Source organism: Thunnus maccoyii, chromosome 16, assembly GCF_910596095.1.
Source record: "Thunnus maccoyii chromosome 16, fThuMac1.1, whole genome shotgun sequence".
In the NCBI taxonomy this organism is placed as follows: Eukaryota; Metazoa; Chordata; class Actinopteri; order Scombriformes; family Scombridae; genus Thunnus; species Thunnus maccoyii.
In genome coordinates this window covers 20,255,025-20,273,033 of record NC_056548.1, presented here as the reverse complement: position 1 = coordinate 20,273,033, position 18,009 = coordinate 20,255,025, and the positions used below count along the sequence as shown (strand labels likewise).

The 18,009-nt window shown below is 42.9% G+C and overlaps 1 protein-coding gene across 2 annotated transcripts in view; it reads left to right on the top strand.

Moving 5' to 3' along the window:
- tiam2a (TIAM Rac1 associated GEF 2a) overlaps positions 1 to 18,009 on the top strand; it is a 72,249-nt gene that overhangs the window by 43,568 nt on the left and 10,672 nt on the right. For both annotated transcript variants that reach the window (XM_042388072.1, XM_042388071.1), the window contains 7 exons: positions 1,168 to 1,344; positions 1,974 to 2,078; positions 2,174 to 2,252; positions 2,371 to 2,460; positions 2,547 to 2,738; positions 5,456 to 5,550; positions 17,021 to 17,254. In XM_042388072.1, coding sequence (XP_042244006.1) covers positions 1,168 to 1,344; positions 1,974 to 2,078; positions 2,174 to 2,252; positions 2,371 to 2,460; positions 2,547 to 2,738; positions 5,456 to 5,550; positions 17,021 to 17,254 — 972 coding nt within the window. The remainder of the gene's footprint in view (positions 1 to 1,167; positions 1,345 to 1,973; positions 2,079 to 2,173; positions 2,253 to 2,370; positions 2,461 to 2,546; positions 2,739 to 5,455; positions 5,551 to 17,020; positions 17,255 to 18,009) is intronic.

Sequence of the window (18,009 nt, the reverse complement as noted above, 5' to 3'; positions counted from 1 at the left end):
TTTTGGCACTAATTCCTGAAGTAGACTGGTCAAGGGGACATTTAGATGGAAAATGAGGCAAATGTTTGCTTGTGTGCATGTGTTTATCTGAGCTACACCGGGTAGAACGCTATTTGTGTGTGTGGTGCTAAGTGGTGTTCTGAATCAGAGACTTTAGCTTGTCCCTTAGGCTTTTTGTCTGGCAGGGAAAAAGGTCTTTTTCCTCTTGAGTTGATGCATCAACAGCACGCAAACAGCTTCTGAAACAGACAGAAAAGCTCACACACATGCACATCAGAGAGAAAGCCTCAGTCACACACACACACACACCACTCTCCATTTTTATGATCCAGTAATGCGTTTAAAACTTTGCTATATACTCAGACCTATTCACTGAGGCAATTATCTCTCTGGGTCCCATGTCTCAGTTAAACCGAGAACTCATATCGTCTTTGTCAGAAGTGCTGAATCACTAACTGCTTCAGCCCATGAGGTTTGGTACATTTGGTGTGATTGAGCGTTTCCTCAAGATCTAGAGCCTTGATAATTGTGGTCTTAGGCTGCACTTTGGCGTCTCCCACAGCCCCACAACACAGCAGTGGCGCTTTTCCCTCCAGAGACACAAAGTCGCAACCAAAACCCCCAAATGGCTGCCTGTGAGGCCGGGTGGTGGGCTAACTCCCCGCCTCAATACCCAGCTCAAACCTCACTGTTAATGCCACCAACAAATAATTATGTGATGTGAAAGTTTGACTGATTTTGAAATAAATTATATATCACTTCGAAATTACTCTTGTGGCGTTCCAAAGTAAATAAGTCCTGGGGAACCGCACACACAGATATCATCTGGATGTCTAGACCTGCCAGTCGACCCCTGCTAATTCTCTCGTGTACACGGTCATTACGGTGACTATTATGTGAAGCAACTACCGTCTGCGTTGTCAAATGAATTTCTGAAAGGCTAATTGTATGACATCTTTGCTCCAATGCTTGATCCACAGCCAAGCATTTAGACTAATGGAACTGTATTGATTTGTGTGCTGTTACTCAAAGTCTATTGCTCTCTCTCACCCCCACTGTGTTTACTTCCTTTCCCCCCCTTTTCCTTTTCACTCTCCTCCATCTCATGCTGCTCATCCCCCCTTCTCTCTTTTATCTTCCTTTCCCCCCCCTTCTCCTCCGATACAGAGGCTGGATGTGCTGACCAGCATCTACTCCATGTCGCCCCCTGAGGGCAGTGTGTGGGACAGCATCAGTGGTGCCACAGACGTGCTGACGTGTGTCTACATGCCAGACAGCCTGACAGTCCAAGTTCCCGTCAGAAGAGACCAGACAGCTGCCGACCTTCTCTCTGCAGCCTGCAAGGTTGGTTTGGCAGCCGGTTACAGATAAATGATCACATGACACCGCAATGAATGAACAATATTCCTGACGGTTGTAGCATAAAAACAAACAAAATCAGTGATGTCATTTGGATTTTGTTGTCTAGTCTTTGTACATAATCCTGCTATTCATACTTTTGTAATTTGGTTAGTTGTCATGTGTAAATAGAAAGTTGCTGCTCTAAAAATGATCAGCTACATCAGGTGTAGTCTTGTTAATGGTAAAATGGTCTTTGTTGGAGCATCTGTAGCAGCAGATATTGTTGTATTACTCTCCCATGGGCTTGAAATAACACACCTATCCATCCTGTGTCCGAGTTCACACAGTACCCTAAGAATGACTGCAGTCAGATGGACACACACACACACACACACACACACACTCACACACACAAACAAACAAACACACACACTCTCACACACACTTTCTGTAATCCCCTGGGTAAAGCTATTTTGTTTACCGCAAAATTACTCATCATTGACTGTAAAGTCGGTGAATAATTCACGCCTCTGCCATACAGCAGCTGTCAGAGTTAAGTGTTGGTGCGTGAAACATGTCCGATGATTGTGTGCATATGGGCTGCTAAACATTAGGGACTCTTGTATAAACAGGTGAAACAGCTGGACCCGGGTCTGCACTGCCTCCGACTGCACAGGCGAGTGGGACCGGACATGGAGTTTCGACACGTGGCGCCTGGCGAGTTCCTCCGAGATGTGGTGAGGAGGCCAAACAATCGCATGTTGACACAGAGTGCTCTTCATTATCTGCTCTTTATTTCTTGTTTATTGATTTGTTTGATATCACCCTGTAGGTCAATGATCAGTTGGAGGTGGTCCCACTTAATGTTTTTACGCTGCACATGAGCAAGCCGAGTGGCACTGGAGACTTTGGTGAGTCAGACATAGATGTTGTGGTTGTAGTTTCATGTACCTCTCATGATCCTTCATTTAATCTTGCTGCTTCTGTGCCTATCAGTCTAACTTCCTCTCTTTCTCTTCCTCCTACCAGGTTTCGCAGTAACAGGACATATAGACAGTCAAAAGAACAGCAGGATCTTTGTCAGTGAGGTGCTCCCTGATGGACTGGCCTTCAGCGAAGGTGCCAACACGCCTAAGATAGACACAGATAATCCTGAAATCACATGTGTGCGGTATATGCTGAAACATGCTCATGTGTGTTCCCAGGTTTGCGTCCAGGCGATGAGATCCTAGTGCTGAATGGCCGCTGTGTGTCGGGGCTGGACCTGGCACTGATCCAGACGCTGTTTGCTGAGCAGACCCTCCACCTGAGCATGAGGCGGGACGGGCCGCTGCCTCTAAACGTGGCATCCAACCACCCGGCTCCCAAACACAAGCACCGAGCCAAGTCCTCCACAGGTGCTTAAATCCATATGCACTCACAACAACACAATTCTCATACTAGTGAGAAAAATAGATTTAGTCATCAGCGAGACTGTATTTGAACTAAGAGGCTATATATTTTCACATGACACTCAACAGTGAAATTGAAAGTGAAGTAGATAATGATACCCTTTAGATCTAGTTTGTTAGCTTCACATGGGACCCTGTGTGTATGTGTGTGTGAGAGAGATGCATTCAAACAAACAACGAAAGACATTTTATCTCCTTTGATAAGCGACAATTCGGCACACCCATCGGGGTAACGCTTCTCTCTTCTGTATATGTGTACAGTTTTCTCAGTAAGTGACACCATCAGCAAGCGGTGTCAGTCCTGCAAACAACCACATGGGTCTACCGCTTCTTAAAGTTAAAGACCAGTTTTTCTTCTGTCTCTTTCTGTTTTATGTTGTTGCCTGCTGTATTGCATCTTTTTATTTTGTGATTAGTTATATGTTGGGAAGTTTGTGTACGTGATATAGTTTTAAGGGAATGGGATTCATGTAAACCTAAAAAAAAAAAAAAAGTTTACTGAGAAAGTAGTTTGTTTGTCACCCCAACCACAAGACCATCACAACACTTCCCTTACAGTTAAGATCTTTCACAGCTCTACTTCCTCAAAAGAGACTTAATCGGTCTTCACTGTCAAAAGTTAAAAAAAAAAAAAAAGTGGTAGAAAGCTCCGAATGAAGTTTTCACAGCTCTGTATGTCCTGAGGGAGATGAAAGGCCAGGAGGGGCTTTTGACCGCAGAGGGCTCATTATTGCTGGAATGTATAAGTATCCTGTCAGCTCGGTTTAATCTCACTGTGGATGCGAGGTGTCAGAGCTGAACAGTAAGGTCATTCCTGTCGCCGGACAAACACAGCTGATACCCAGCTGATAGAAACATAGTTTCCTTGTTCAAGAGTTGTCCTAAAGGTAAGGGATACATAACTGAAGTACACTGATGCGTTAAATGTGTGTGAGTTTTGGTACAGTTCTGTTTTTGTAAGAAATGGATGGTTTTTATGACATAACAGGACATGTAGAAACCATTTTTTTCATCAATGAATCATCTGCTGGTTATTTTCTCGAATATCTGATCATTTTGGTTGGTTATTTATACAATGTCAGAAAAAAATGAAAAATTTGCCTCTAAAAATCTGACTAACAATCCATACTGAAAATATCCAGTTTGCTCATCATATATGACAAAGAAAAGCCACAAATTTGAGAAGCAGATATCAGTGAACATGTGGCTTTTACGCTTGAAGATCGACTGAAACGATAATTTGATCATCTTAAAACAGTTAATTTAATGATTAATTTTCTGTCGGATCAGGCACACAAATTGAATATTACCCATGGTCAGTTAATAGATAAGTAAAAAAGAGCAAAATGTAAAAGTTTTATATTTTAAATAGTTATTTTCATAATACTTAAGCTTTCTAATAATGGTAAAGCAACATGAGAATGTAAATTAGGAAAGAGTATGACTTGCAAAATGTTCAGAGAGCAGATTTGAAAACAGGATGTCGTGGGTTCACATTATGCACTTTACCCCCACGCAGCAAGCAATGACCTTATTAATAGAATAGATTTTTCTAATTAAATTTACAAAACTTTACCAGAACTGTGCAGCTGACATCCTCAATTTCTGCTTTTTTTAAATGACTTTTTATCATTTAAAAAAACGGTCAAAAAAAAGGGTCATCGTGATGATGATAATTCATTAGTATATCGTTTCCTCCACTACAGCCGTAATTGAACACAAAGGGATTAATGACTTGCAGGGCTCATTACAGTAAGTGGCGTGATCAAAGTGCCCTGCAGTTTTCTTCTTTGTCTCTAGAGGGCATAGGATCCCAGGCAGGCTGATGAGGAGGCAGTGAGGTAAATGCCAACAGTGGGGGAAGTAACACTTGTCTGACACAAATGATACAAACAATTTCATGAAAGCGTTCCTAAAAAGAAACTGTCTGTCATCTTGATTCATTCAGCCTTATACAAACGTATAAGAAAAGAGAATCGAAATCAGATGCTTAGATATCTTTAGTGACTCTGCTCTAGCAGTCAGACATTTGGTTGACAAATGATTGCCAGCTCAGAAAGGAGAAGTTCAGCTCCACGGGAGGTCCAGAAGTTTTCTTTTGTTTCCTGCAGTCACGTTGGCCTGCCTCCCAGGCTACAATTACAAATAAAGTCTTTTCATGTGCCAACTGCTAGAGGGTTTGTCCTCAGGACCTTGAATTTAATGAGAAGTAGGCAAAATCAGAGAAATGTTTTCAAAACAGTTATTCTGATAATATCATCCTTTCAGGACAGTTCATATGCAAATGTACATTTTATGAAGAGGGATTTTTAAGAAAACCAGCAGTGAACTTTATCTACAAAACCGTTTTAGGGTTTTTTCCCAGGCAAACAAGGACAGAGATAACAGAGTCTTTAATTAGGATTGCCAAGTGTTTTTTTTTCTTTTTCTTTTTTGGAACATCTGAATGCCATTGCCATTTTCAGATTGGAGACATATTTAAGTTCTGTGCGACTGGCAGGCACCCATGACGGATTTAGACTGAAACCAGCCAGCATTGTTTGTGTTTCGTGGTCGGTAGAACAATGTGCTTAAGCAGAAACCACTGTTGTACAGATGCAGTGATGGGTGGTACGAGCATAAGATAAAACTTTCCTCCTCCTCTCTCTCTTGTCTCTCTCCAGATGTGTGTGCTGCAGTGGATGGTGGCGAGTCCCTGTGTGTAGGACTGGAGAATGGTCACTCGCACTGCGCACACAGGACTGTACAGCACAGCAAGGTAGGAGTGGTTAGAGTGTGTGTCTTTGTGCTAAAAAAAAAAAAAAAAGTATTAATCCACATACTGTACCTCGCTTCAATTCTAGGTTTGTATGAATAAAAGTGTGCACATTGTGTGTGTGTATGTGTGTTTGTGTGTCTGTGTATGTGTTTGTGCCCACTCACAGTGGCAGCTGCAGGGCTGTCAGAAACCAGACTAGCTTCAATTCTCGACATTACCATAATTACAATACTCCATCATAGCCACTGGTATAAACACAGATTATTACTTTATGCAGGATGCAGACTGAGAGAAGAGGCCGCCCCCGACACACACACGCACACGCACACACACGCACACACACACACACACACACACACACACACACACACACACACACACACACACACACTCCCATACACAAGTATACATGTACACGCTGACCTGCATACCCAGATGCAAAGCCAAATCCCTCAGAAGAAACCAATATGCTTCTATTATCCTCACCTCACTCAAACATACACATCTATCATATTTTTAATATTTTCTGGCAGTCCTAGCTTTGGTTTTAAACACAATAAAGGTACTCTGCAATTGAAACAACTCCCGAATTCCCTCTCAAACCAGTTTAAAAGAATATTTTCCTCTGTAAACATGCCAAATGGTTTGTCCCTCATGAATTATGGCAGATGGCACGCCTATTTCTGTCCTGTTGGTTGTTGAATATCCGGTCAGGTTTTTGATATGTAAACCAACTTTATTGAAGTCATTAAAGAGAGTGTGAACCTGTCCTGTTGGGAATTACGCCTCAGCGCTGTGATAATGTAATATGGGGAGAATCAGTGTGCTGGTGTTTATTGAGAGCAGTAATGAGTGTGCGCGGTCATCACAAAAAGCCATGTGTTAATGATGTAGACGTGGCTGACAGCCTGAGAGCGCATGTGTGTGAGTTCATCGATGCAGCAGATATTTAATGTCCTTTTAAAGCAGTGTAGTTGTTCTAAACATTGGGAATGTGTGATTTGCAAACTTTTACCAACCTGCTCATAATGTGATATGGCTAAATGAAAAAAAGGAGTGTTGTGCTCATTACATCAGTGTTTAATTCATAGTAAATCCAGGCCAAATATCCAGAAAGCATCGTTAATTGCTGTGGCTGTCATGGCTTTATTCTAATTGCCCGTGTCAGAAGATGCCGTGCAGCATTTGACCCGAGGTCAGCAAGGAGGTGGATTAGAGAGGACAACTTGCCCTCTTCTCCTCTCTCTATTCTCGCTCTATTTGTCTGTCTTTTTGTTTGCCCGGCGACATGAGTCAGTCCCACTGCGCTGGGATCTGCACTGCACCACTTCTGCTGATGCTCAGCTCCCTGACATTTGTCTTTTACTGAATGGAAGAAAGGAAGATAGGTGTGTGTGCGTGTGCGTGTGTGTGTGTGTGTTGGGGGGGGGGGGCTGGGGGGGGATACAGGTTTATGTGTGTTCTTATGTCACTGCAGACATGCACATTTCAGACACAAGGAGAAAAAGCCCTCTGCCTCCATTAGGGAGAGCCAGCCACTGTGAAGGCAATAAAAAAAAAAAAAAAAACACAGGGTGAGATATTGGTGCTGGTAAATCAGATTTTTGCTGTCACGAAGAGCGGAATTTAATCACAGCACAGCCATCAGTTTATTCTCTGGGGCGGGGAGAAAGAAATCGAGTCACCGGGTAGAAAATCAGCCGTGTATCAGCATATAGGCGCACACATGCGTGCACACGCCGTTCTGAAAGTCAATAGAGATGGATGGAAGGGAAGGACCAATTTCAAGCTTCTTGTCACACCTTGTAATCGGCCGCCTCACTAGACTGACTACTTTTGATTAATTGGTCTGTTGCATTCCAATTTGAGCTTATTACACAAGAGAGATCTGCGTGTGTGGGTGTATGTTTAAGGTGAAGTGCTTACTAGGCAGAGTTGATAGTGATGTTTACCATCGGGATCCTGATTGTAATTCCTGCACCTGGGAGTTACCTAATGATATATTTGGCTATAGTGTGAGCACCATAGCAATTGGTTTAATGTAATGCTACCATTATGAGCTTAACCAATCGATTGCAGAAGTCAATTGAATCGGTCCTGGATAACTCCCACGAGGCAACTCAAATTAAACTGATTTGACATGGTTTTCACTGAGGTATTGCAGTTGTAAAGACGTCCATTTTTGTTCATGCCTCAACTATTCTGTACTAGTTAAGGAACTGAAAGGTTTGAGTTAGAAGCTTGTTGGGGAATTGTCAGGGAGCACGTCATCAACACATTCTCACGCATACATGTGAATGCACACATCTATAACATACCAGGAGATCTTAATAGACAGGTGGGGGAACATGGGAAGTAATCGCACCAATCTATGGTAGGGAACAACACACATACAAAATCTTTCCGTCCATTGCTTTAATGTAGAGCTGAAACAATTAGTAGATAAAATTAATAATTGATCAGCAGAAAATGAATTGGCAAAATTTTTGATCATTTAATAATTAAATGTGAATATTTTTCTGGTTTCTCAGCCTCTATTATAGTAACTTCAATACCTTTGGGTTTTGGGCTGTTAATTAGACAAAACAAGCTGTTTGAATATGTTAACCTCAGTTTTAGGAAATCGTGATGCACATTTTTCAACATTTTCTGACATTTTATAAACCAAAACATTTATTGAATAATGGAGAAAATAACCAGCAGACTAATTATTAATGTAAATAATCTTCTGGTACAACAACACTTTCATATATCTAGTATTTCATGACTTTTGTGACATGATAATACTGTTATTCATTACATATGATCACTCATGACTCCAGATATACTTTAATGTTAAATTCTATTATATTGTAATAACTCTAAATTTCATTTTATTCTATAGCCAGTAGCCATTCTATGTTTGACACAATGTATAGTAGTCAGTCATGTCTTGTATTAAACCAAAGGTTAAACAGTGGACAGACATATTAAGCCTCTTTGTCCAGACCAGACATTTCAGTAAGAGCATTTAAATGGACTTATGAATAGAGCTATGACTGGAGTCTGTCTGGCCCCCAGTACAAATGGTGCTGTTATTGGACTTTGCCTCTTAATGAGAAGCTGTCTTCTATACATTTAGTGGATGTGCTCCTCCTATTTTTTTTTCTAGTCTAAATCCTGCCTCTTTATGTGTCTCAGTGGACTGGAGAGTCTGAGAGGTGTTTTAACACTTTTAAAAAATGTGTGACTAAGAAAAAGTTGAATTATTCAGTTTAAGTTCTCCTCTCTTATCATGGGTCTAAGACTTCAAAAAGATACAGTAGATGCCTACGGATATTGGGCTGTATCATCTTCTTCAAACATGATCCCGTCTTCCTTGGAGCTACAACCATCCCCTCTCCAAACTTTAAAGAATCTCCTTTACCCATCGTGTGTTTGTCTGTCTGTAGGATGGGAGTTGGGTGGGGGGTAATTTGTCGAGGTGTGTTATGACTAAGCCCATCAGCCGCCATCTGGCCATGAGCAGGCTAATAATCTGGGCTTACTGCTGTCAGCGCAGTTAATACTAGCCTGCACTTGTCAGTCCACCCCACTGTAAACAAGTTGGGAAGACAAGGTTGGAGAAACCTTTAAAAGAAAGAGGAAACAGAGGGAACAACAGGGACTCGGATCCACCATGACCCAGATCTAGCGAATGACTACACAGGGATAGCCTTGCACGGCCATGGCTGTAGCTGCACCAGCTGTAACCCCGATGGTGAACGATGACGACCCTCGGCCGTGCCTCTGCCTCACCACCTTAGTTGAGCTCTTTATGCGGGACCAGTCGCCGGCCCAGGCCCTGTGCTCTCTGCTGGCTATGTGCTGGTTCTGGCCGTCCTGCAGTGAGGCAGAGGAGATGGACCTGTTCCTGGGTTCTGCACTGCTCAGCCTTGGTAGGCCACTTAAAGACAAACTGGCCTGCCTGGCCCAGTATATGGCTGACTGCCTGTCCTGCCAGAGAGGCACCAAAGGGGACAAACAACCGGTAATTATCAACTGTAGAAGGTTTTAATTGAGCTGGGTGATACTATGAGTCTTCACATTTGAGCTGCAAGTTTTCACACAACTCATACAGTCCTCTGTGTGTATTTGGTAAAAATATCTTCACAAAGTCTGAGAATTTATAGGCCTTTTATTAGCATTATATTAGCATTTTAGATTAGCTCATGAATTCCAGCATGCCTGCACAGTATTATGTGTAGAGTACATGAATTATTTGGCACTGCGCCGTACATGGTGATATTTAATTAGACTGTGTAAGGTTTATAGTGAAGGCAGATAGGATCAGGTCAAAAGGTCATGATGTTAACTTTTACATTTTCTGCTATCTGTTATCTCAGCAGTATGCACTTTATTAGAATTAACTGTACTGGTTTGACTCGCAGTGACTGTCCTTATGGACGTGTATTCACCCTGAAACGGTCACCTTGTGTGCTCAGTGGGTCTGTTATCTGTTAATAACATGTCGTCTTTGGCAGTTGTATGGCGTTGATAGTTCAGGTTTCTTCCCCTGCTTCTGAATCACCCAGATTTAGCATTTTCCATGTCAGGAAAGGGAATAGGGGATGCAGAGGTTTTCCCATTAGTTTTTCCAAAGACTAGACATCAGGCTATATTTAATGTTGGCAACAAGCATTTCCACTTAACCTCTCATTTACTTTTAGGCATCTTGGTGGAGCAAGAATAACGTGTAATGCTGGCATTACTTTGGCTTTGTACTGGCAGTCATGCAGCGGAATGGATCTATAAAGCCTAGGGGACTCAGTAGAATGGGTGCTTTAATCAGAAGCTGGCTTCATTATTAAAACACACTCTTCTTCCCAAAGTCCTCCGAGACTTGGCGGAATAATATTTGTTTAGGATGAATAATAAAAGGCGTAAATGGGCTGGAGTGGAGCGCGACGGGACCAGCCCTCCCTCTCATCTTCCATTCTCCTCCCCTCCACTCTGTGATTTATGAGGGCGCGTCTTCTTTTATTGAGCTTTGAAAAGGAGATGGCATCGTGGCACTATAGCCCACTAACATGGCAAATGAATCATTGGCCTGCCTACCAGCCACCGGGCCACTTCTCTCCGTCTCTCTCTCTCATAGTGTCATGACAAGGCTGTTTCCTGTGAGGGATGGGTAAAGCCAGCCCCGGAGGCATGCCTGTTCATCCCCTTTTCTTTATCCTCTTTCTCCCCACATTTGTTTATTTCTTATTTCTCCGCTGGTGAAGCACAAGGCTTCTCCTTTGATTAGAGCAGTGTTTCATCTGCAGAGCAGACTGAGCTCTGTACATAATGACTCCATTGGAGCGTTAAAGGGAGATGGAGACAGTGTTTAGTGTTTATCTTGCAACCTTCCAGACTGACAGAACTGAGCTGCTTTTTTTTTTGTTTACACCCAACACTTGGAAAAATTAAGTATTGGAATGTGAAACAAATGAGACGGAATAACATTTAGTGGCATGCTTTATGAACTTAAGTAAGTTCTTAGCTATTGTGTGTGTGCATGTGCTAAAAACAGGGACTAAAACTCTTCTGACGGTGGATCTGAAACAAACAATCCAACAATTATTCCAACTTTGCACAGTGACTGGCCAGGTGTGGATGTGTAAATGTTGGTGGAGTTTGAACTTGCCTTTTTTCATTATTCACACAACTGCTTTTGTCACTTTTTTGAGTGTTCAACCAAGTGCCACAAATGTAGAGACTATCAGAAAGAATCTTTTTAAAATATGACAGATGAAAGTGAGATCTCTCTTGAAGGTTGTTGTGTCCCTGTTTCCGCAGTCGAATGGTGTAAAAATTTCAGCAGGGTATGGTAGCTCCTGGCTTGTGGTTTTTGATACAGTTCACACCTCTTTGTCCAGACGTTTCCTGTCACACAGTGATTTCAAAGGTGAGGTTGCTCTCAATACCGACACGACAATTGCATCATATCTTCCAGTGATATAGAAAACATTTCCAGCTGTCTTAAAAAGAAAAGCCTTTCCTGAGCTTTCCCTGACCATAAACTGCAACATCCCTAGTTCCCATCCAGCTGGGGACCTTTGTTGCATGTCATTCCTGACATAATACACTTTGACATTGTATTGTTTTCTTATGGGTAGCTTAACAAATTGTAATCTATTCCATTTACTGGCTGTCCATATATGTAATGTATGCTTAAAATCTGCTTGTATTAGGTCAATTTGGATAACCGGTTCAGTTTTCATGGATAGTCTTTTTCTATTTATTTATTCCATGCGAAAATACCCTGTGCAATGAGAGATACATGTCACGTTTTATTCTTGTGCAAGGCCATAGTTAACATTCCTACCCTGTTACCCCCCCACTGGATCAGAGCCTCCCATTTTTTGAGTCAGCCATTCCTCTGTGTGTGGAGGTAACAAGCCAGAACAGTCTACATTGTACTGCCGCTATTGAGAGACTGGACACTGATACAGCCCCCGGCCTCTCCATTCAGCTCTCTGGAAATTACACTGAGGTCACATGGAGCCAAAAGAGAGGGGAAGAACCAGAGGAAGAGCAAGGAGGGATGGGGATATCTGGAGGCAAATGGACAGAGGGAAGTAAGATGGATGACGGGGTGTGGAGGTAGAGATGTAGGAGGACCAGTGCTGATGCAAAAAGACAGACAGTAAGAGAGTAACATAGTTGCCAGGGGAAGAATTCCCCTCTATTTGCACAAGCCAAGTGACCAGACCGTCCACTCCTGATTGATATGCAAAACAAGCGGGCAGCAAGCACTTTTTCTCTGCCTACGCTCACAGAACGGCTGGACGCAGGATCAATGGCTCGATCCCCATCAAAGCCTGCTCCGCCCCAGAGGCATAGGTGTACTGGAGACTGAGGCCTTAGACCCGGGCCTAACAGAGAGACGGGCAGCAGACATTAATGAAAAAGCAGGGAAGAAGGAGGAGGAGGAGGGTGAGAAAAGTTGAAGAGGGGATTGACTGACCATCAGATGAAAATCAGTGGTGGACGCAGCAAGAAGACAAATCTCCAAGGTGGTCAAGCCAGATTTTCACTTCTTTGAAAACTATTTTCTCTGGCTGTTCAGCTGTACACGCTGTCTGTGGAGCCACCATGCCAGCATCCAGGGGAGGCAGGCTGCGTAGGAAGGGATGCTCACTGGCCCGAAGGACCCAGCGGCAGGCCACAGCAGCATGGAGGCTGCTCTACAGACTGCTCTTCATGGTGAGCAGAGGATTGGGAGAGGAAGTTAATATTTAGAGATTAACGCTGTTTATATTGTAATTTTTGATGGCAGTTTTTTGAAGGGGCCTCATCAGGAGAGACGATAGAAAGTCATTAGCACTCCCCGACAGCTCCTGATAGTGAGTAGGTTCCCATAAGGGCTTTCTGGATTCAATAGATGTGGTTTAATTTCAGAGTGATGAGAATGCTGGTGTAGCTTCATTTGTGTTATTAGGATTTTTTTGGTCACTTTTGAATGAAAATGTGAGTATGTAAAAATAAATGTTTGTTCTTGACATGAAGAGTATAGTGTTTTGGAATGAAACCCAAACCCTTTGCTTTTAAATCGGGGGGGTCTAACTTCTGGACATTATGTACATGTGTGTGTCAGATGACTGAAAATGAAAAGACACCGTCAAGAGGAACCAGAGTAGACAAAGACAAAATGACTCAACAGCCTCTCACTTGATTATATGTGTTTTACCTGCAAAGGTTGACTAAGAATTCTTTTCTAAATTGACTGAAGGGCATGAACAGCGGGAATAGGTAGAAACATGATCCGGAGCTGACAGCTGTCAGTGAGAAAACCTGAATAGGAATTCACAGTCTTTCCTGGCGCTCCCAGGCTTTTCCCCCCGCCTCTGCTGGCTGCTGTCCTCTGCTCTTAATTGGTTATTTGGGTGAACTGTCAGGCTGTGTCGGTGGGATTGTTGTGAGGCAATCACAATTCCTGAGTCATGGCGGTGTGTTGGACCCCCTCCTCCCCCCTCCCCTCTGTCTGTCTGCCCACTTCTTCTTGTCACGCTCCAATGCAGGTATCTGCAATTTAGCCTTGATGAAAATCGTAGTTAGGGAGCTGTATGAGAGGTGAAAGTGTGTGGTTCCCTGTGCATGCGTGCCTGAGCTTCCAATCAAGCATATTACTCTTTTTTTCCCCCCCAGCTCTGTGGCTCCTCCATCATCTCATTTGTGTGCATACAAGGTGAACATGAGCCCATTTCCTTCCAGCATGTGAGTGTGAGAATTAACTCAGCTCTTGAGAGTATGTGCTACAGCGTGCTACCAGGCACACACGTTTCTAAAGACCCGAGCAGGCCTCCCTTTTCCTCTGGGCGCCTGTAGCTGGAATAAACAGCAGATATGACTGTTATCTGTCTCCACAATGCTGCTCTCCCCTGTCTGGGGCAACTACTGGGCTATTTGATGTATATGTCGCTCTGATATCCTTCAACCTCTGTGTTTCCCTCAGGCAGTCTTCCCCTGCCCTCCTGTCTGGCGCAATATGGAGTTTTCCCAGAGCATGTATCAGTGAATAAGTCAGACTGGCGCTGTGTGTGGCAACGTCATCGTCTGAGGCAGATTTTTTTGATCTTTAATGAAATAGTTTGTCAGTGGCTGTGATTACGAAGACGATATCCTAAGGTTTTTTTATGAATTCCCTGTGCTTGAGGAGAAGTGTTTATATGATTACTACATGAATATTTATATGCACACAATCAGAATACATGTTGGGGAAAAGGTTTCCCATCAGCTCAGACATTGAAGTAGATGATTGTAGACAAATATATATTCCAACCAGAGAAAGTAGCACTTGATTACTAGATCAACCTTCAATTATGAGCATACCCAGCCCTTTTTAGCCACATTAGTGGTGTGGCTTTAGGGTTGGCAATGTTGGTTAGTCAGTTGGTTCACCACTTCGGCCCTGAAAGACTGAAATATCTTAACTATTAGAGTTGCTGTGAAATCTGTAAGATTTAGTACAGACATGATCTAGAAGATAAGGCACAATGAGATTGATGATCCCACACCATTCATTTAGCACTTATCCAGTGAGATATCTCACATATTGACAAAAACTGTTATACAGACATTCATGGTGCCAAGACAAAGAAGGGATTTGGCGACCCGTGACTTTTCCTCCAGCACCATTATGAGGTTGACGTTTCTCGACAACTGTTGGACAGATTGTCATGACATTTGCTCCAGACATCTGTGTTCCTCACGGGGTTTACAGTGTTATATTTTTATTTATTTAATCTAGTGCCATCATCGGGTCATTTGTTCAATACTTTATGACCAAATGAATGACGTCTCCATCAGCCTCAGCTGTACTTTGCGTTCATTGCTAATTGCTAAATGTTAGCATGGTAACATGCCAAACTAAAATGGTGAGAATGGTGAATGGCATTGTCATTGTGTGTATGTTAGCATTCTGACGTTAGCATTAAGTGCCTAAGTACAGCCTTATAGAGCTGCTAGCATGGCCGACAACTCTTATGATGGTTAATGGAGAGTATGGTTTGTTGTCAGCCCAGTCACTGTGTCTTTATGTACAGGTGTCCGTTTGCAGTACATTTATGTGTCTTGCGCTCTTCAATCAGAACTCTGATCCCTCCACCAGCGCAAAGGGAGACATTAAGTCCCCTCATAATTATCAGCCCACATTCAAACAGCTCCAGAGAGGAGCGCTGCTGTGGGTGGTGGATCACTTGAAAGAGGCTTAGCCCAGACATACATAGAGGACACAGAGAGGCATTTTCCCCTTCTGCCTCTCTCTTTCTTTTCTCTCTTTCAATCTGTAACTCTCAGACACACACATTTTATATTGTAGCATCGGAGGGCCGTCTCTGGAGTGACCATGCTATAATGAGCTAGCTGATGAGTCGCAGGCTTATTAATGGAAGCCCTGATTGTCTGTGGGCTCCCTGGGAAATGATGGGGGTGGGGGGGTTTGGGTGGTAGCTCACACCACTATCTGAGCTGAATGACTCAGACAAGCTTTCACACACACTTTGAGAAGTGTGTATGCATGTGTATCGACATCTGCAGTGTCAGAGCGAAGGGTGTATCGATCTATGTGTGTTGCTGTACAGTCTTTAGTAGTGAGCTGCACTTGAATGCTTGCTCATGCGCTATTTTAAATACCAGCACACCCACACCCACACACACACACACACACACAGGAAGGCGGATAGTGCTGAGCAGCTGTTTTTGCCTGGCATGATGGCCGTCCCACTGTGCTGTGTTGCTGTGCAGCGGATTGGAACCTGCTATAACTGGCATTTATCAGCCTCTGCTGGTTCCAGTGACTGGCCGCAGATTATAATTCTACATCGTGTCATTCACTTGGAATATAGGGGGGACTGGTCATCATGACGCTATTTTTGGCATAGAAATCACAGCATAATTGATGGTGTGCGCACTACAGTCTAGCAAAGCTTGGTGCAGTTGATGAATAGCTTGTCAGGTAAGAAAATAGGTTGGATTTTGATGAAGTGTATATACATTTGATGCAGTACTTGTAAAGCACATATTAGAAAGGCAAAACAGTACCACTCACTGTGTAATGTAGAGAGTTTTTCCCTCACTGCTTATTTTTTATGTCCTAGGGAACAGAACAGAGAGACTGATAATCGTTCATTTTTTGCCACAGCTGCTCAGAGTACAAACTCTTACCCGCCACAGGCAAGACTTTCCAATATGGTGCCTACGGCTGATATTAATTTCCCAACCCCAGGCAATACAGTCCAATATGAAGTAATGCAGATTATCTGTTTCTGTTGAGCACCTCTGTTATAGCTGTTACTCTGAGTTCTTCATAGGGTTCCACCTATCAAAGAATTACAAAGCAGGCTCTAGGAAATTATACTCTTGTGCGTGAATAGAGGTTTTATCAGCTAAATTTAGAAAAAAAAGATGATGCTAAAGCCCTCCTCCACTCCCACTAATACAAACTACTACAAACTAATACACAGCCACCTGGGATCTCCTGGCATGTCAAATTCTCTGTAATTGATGTGTCACAAAGCTGCATAGCTGTCCATTATGGATTTAGAGGAATAATGTAATATGCTATAATACTATCTGCCGGGATATCCAGTTTAGGCTTTCAGATTCACCGTAAAGTCTTTGATGCAAAGCCAATTAGCATAGAGTGCATAACTAAATCTCCATAACGCTCCTAGTATACCCAGGGGAATCACTGGCTATGCACAGTGCAGAATTATATATAATCATTATTTTATACAGCTATGGAGTCATTAGTGGTGAATGGTTAAATGAGGAAGGTAAAAGACTGAAGATTGTTAAATGTATTTTAAAGGAATCTAGAGAATATGTTTGTTTGCAGATACATGCATGCATGAGTGTGTGTGTGTGTGTGTGTGTGAGATCCTCATTCTATCCAGCTGGCTGTCATAATCCCTGTGCTGCCTAACCTAAATACCCTCCTCTCTCCGTGTGTCACCCCCCCCCGCAGAGCGTGGACACAGTGTGCACTCTCTACCAGTCCTTCCAGGAGGGGACGGGCTCAGGCTCTGGGGGTCTGATGGACGACACCAAAGAACCACCAGTGAGGCAGGGAGGGGAGTTAGGGTCGGGTCCCAGGGGTGAGGCCGCTCTGCTCAGGCCCTGCCCTAAGCACATGAGCGGCACTGAGAGGTTACGCAAGGTCATACAGGAGTTGGTGGACACAGAGAAATCCTATGTGAAGGTGAGAATTTCCTCTAGGAAGCTAACATGAATATTTGATTAAACTATTAATTTTTAAACTTTTTCTTTTTTCCTTTTTATTAAAACAAGAACCGCCATAGTCCCTTTTGAAACTGTCGTGGCAATTTTGCAATTCCACTCTGACAAAGAGGAACGAGACAAATCTCTTAAAATATTGTCACATTTTAATAAAGCTCTGAGCATTACGTGTGCACACGGACTAAGAGCAAAAAGGCAAAGTGAAACACAGATATAGTCACCAATCATGAAAACTACAAAGGATTCCGTTGTTGTCAGAAGCAATGAAAAGACAACAGCTAGCCCTTTGTTTGTTACTGATCAGTGTTTCTTTTCTTCTGCCTCCGCATCCATCTGCTGAGAGGCCTTTAATACATTTCTACACCTGTTGGGAGCAGCAGCCTGAACACTTTTTCACACTTCCTTATCTGCGCCTTGGCCTTGGCCTTGGCCTTATTCCCTGTTCACATTTTTAGGCTGAAGCTCCCTCAGTTATAAAGATCACATATTCAAGATTCAGCATATCAAATATAATGGAAATCATGATCACATGTGCAGTAACTATATAAATAAACATATGCAATAAAGATATTCAAACTTGAATCCATGTAGTATGTGTAATTGCTCTCAACAAAACCCAATTCATAACTCTACAACAGACCATGACAGGCACTATGTGTGGATTGACTGACAGTGCCGGCAACAGACATGCAACTGTCAAAACTGTCATTACGTTTT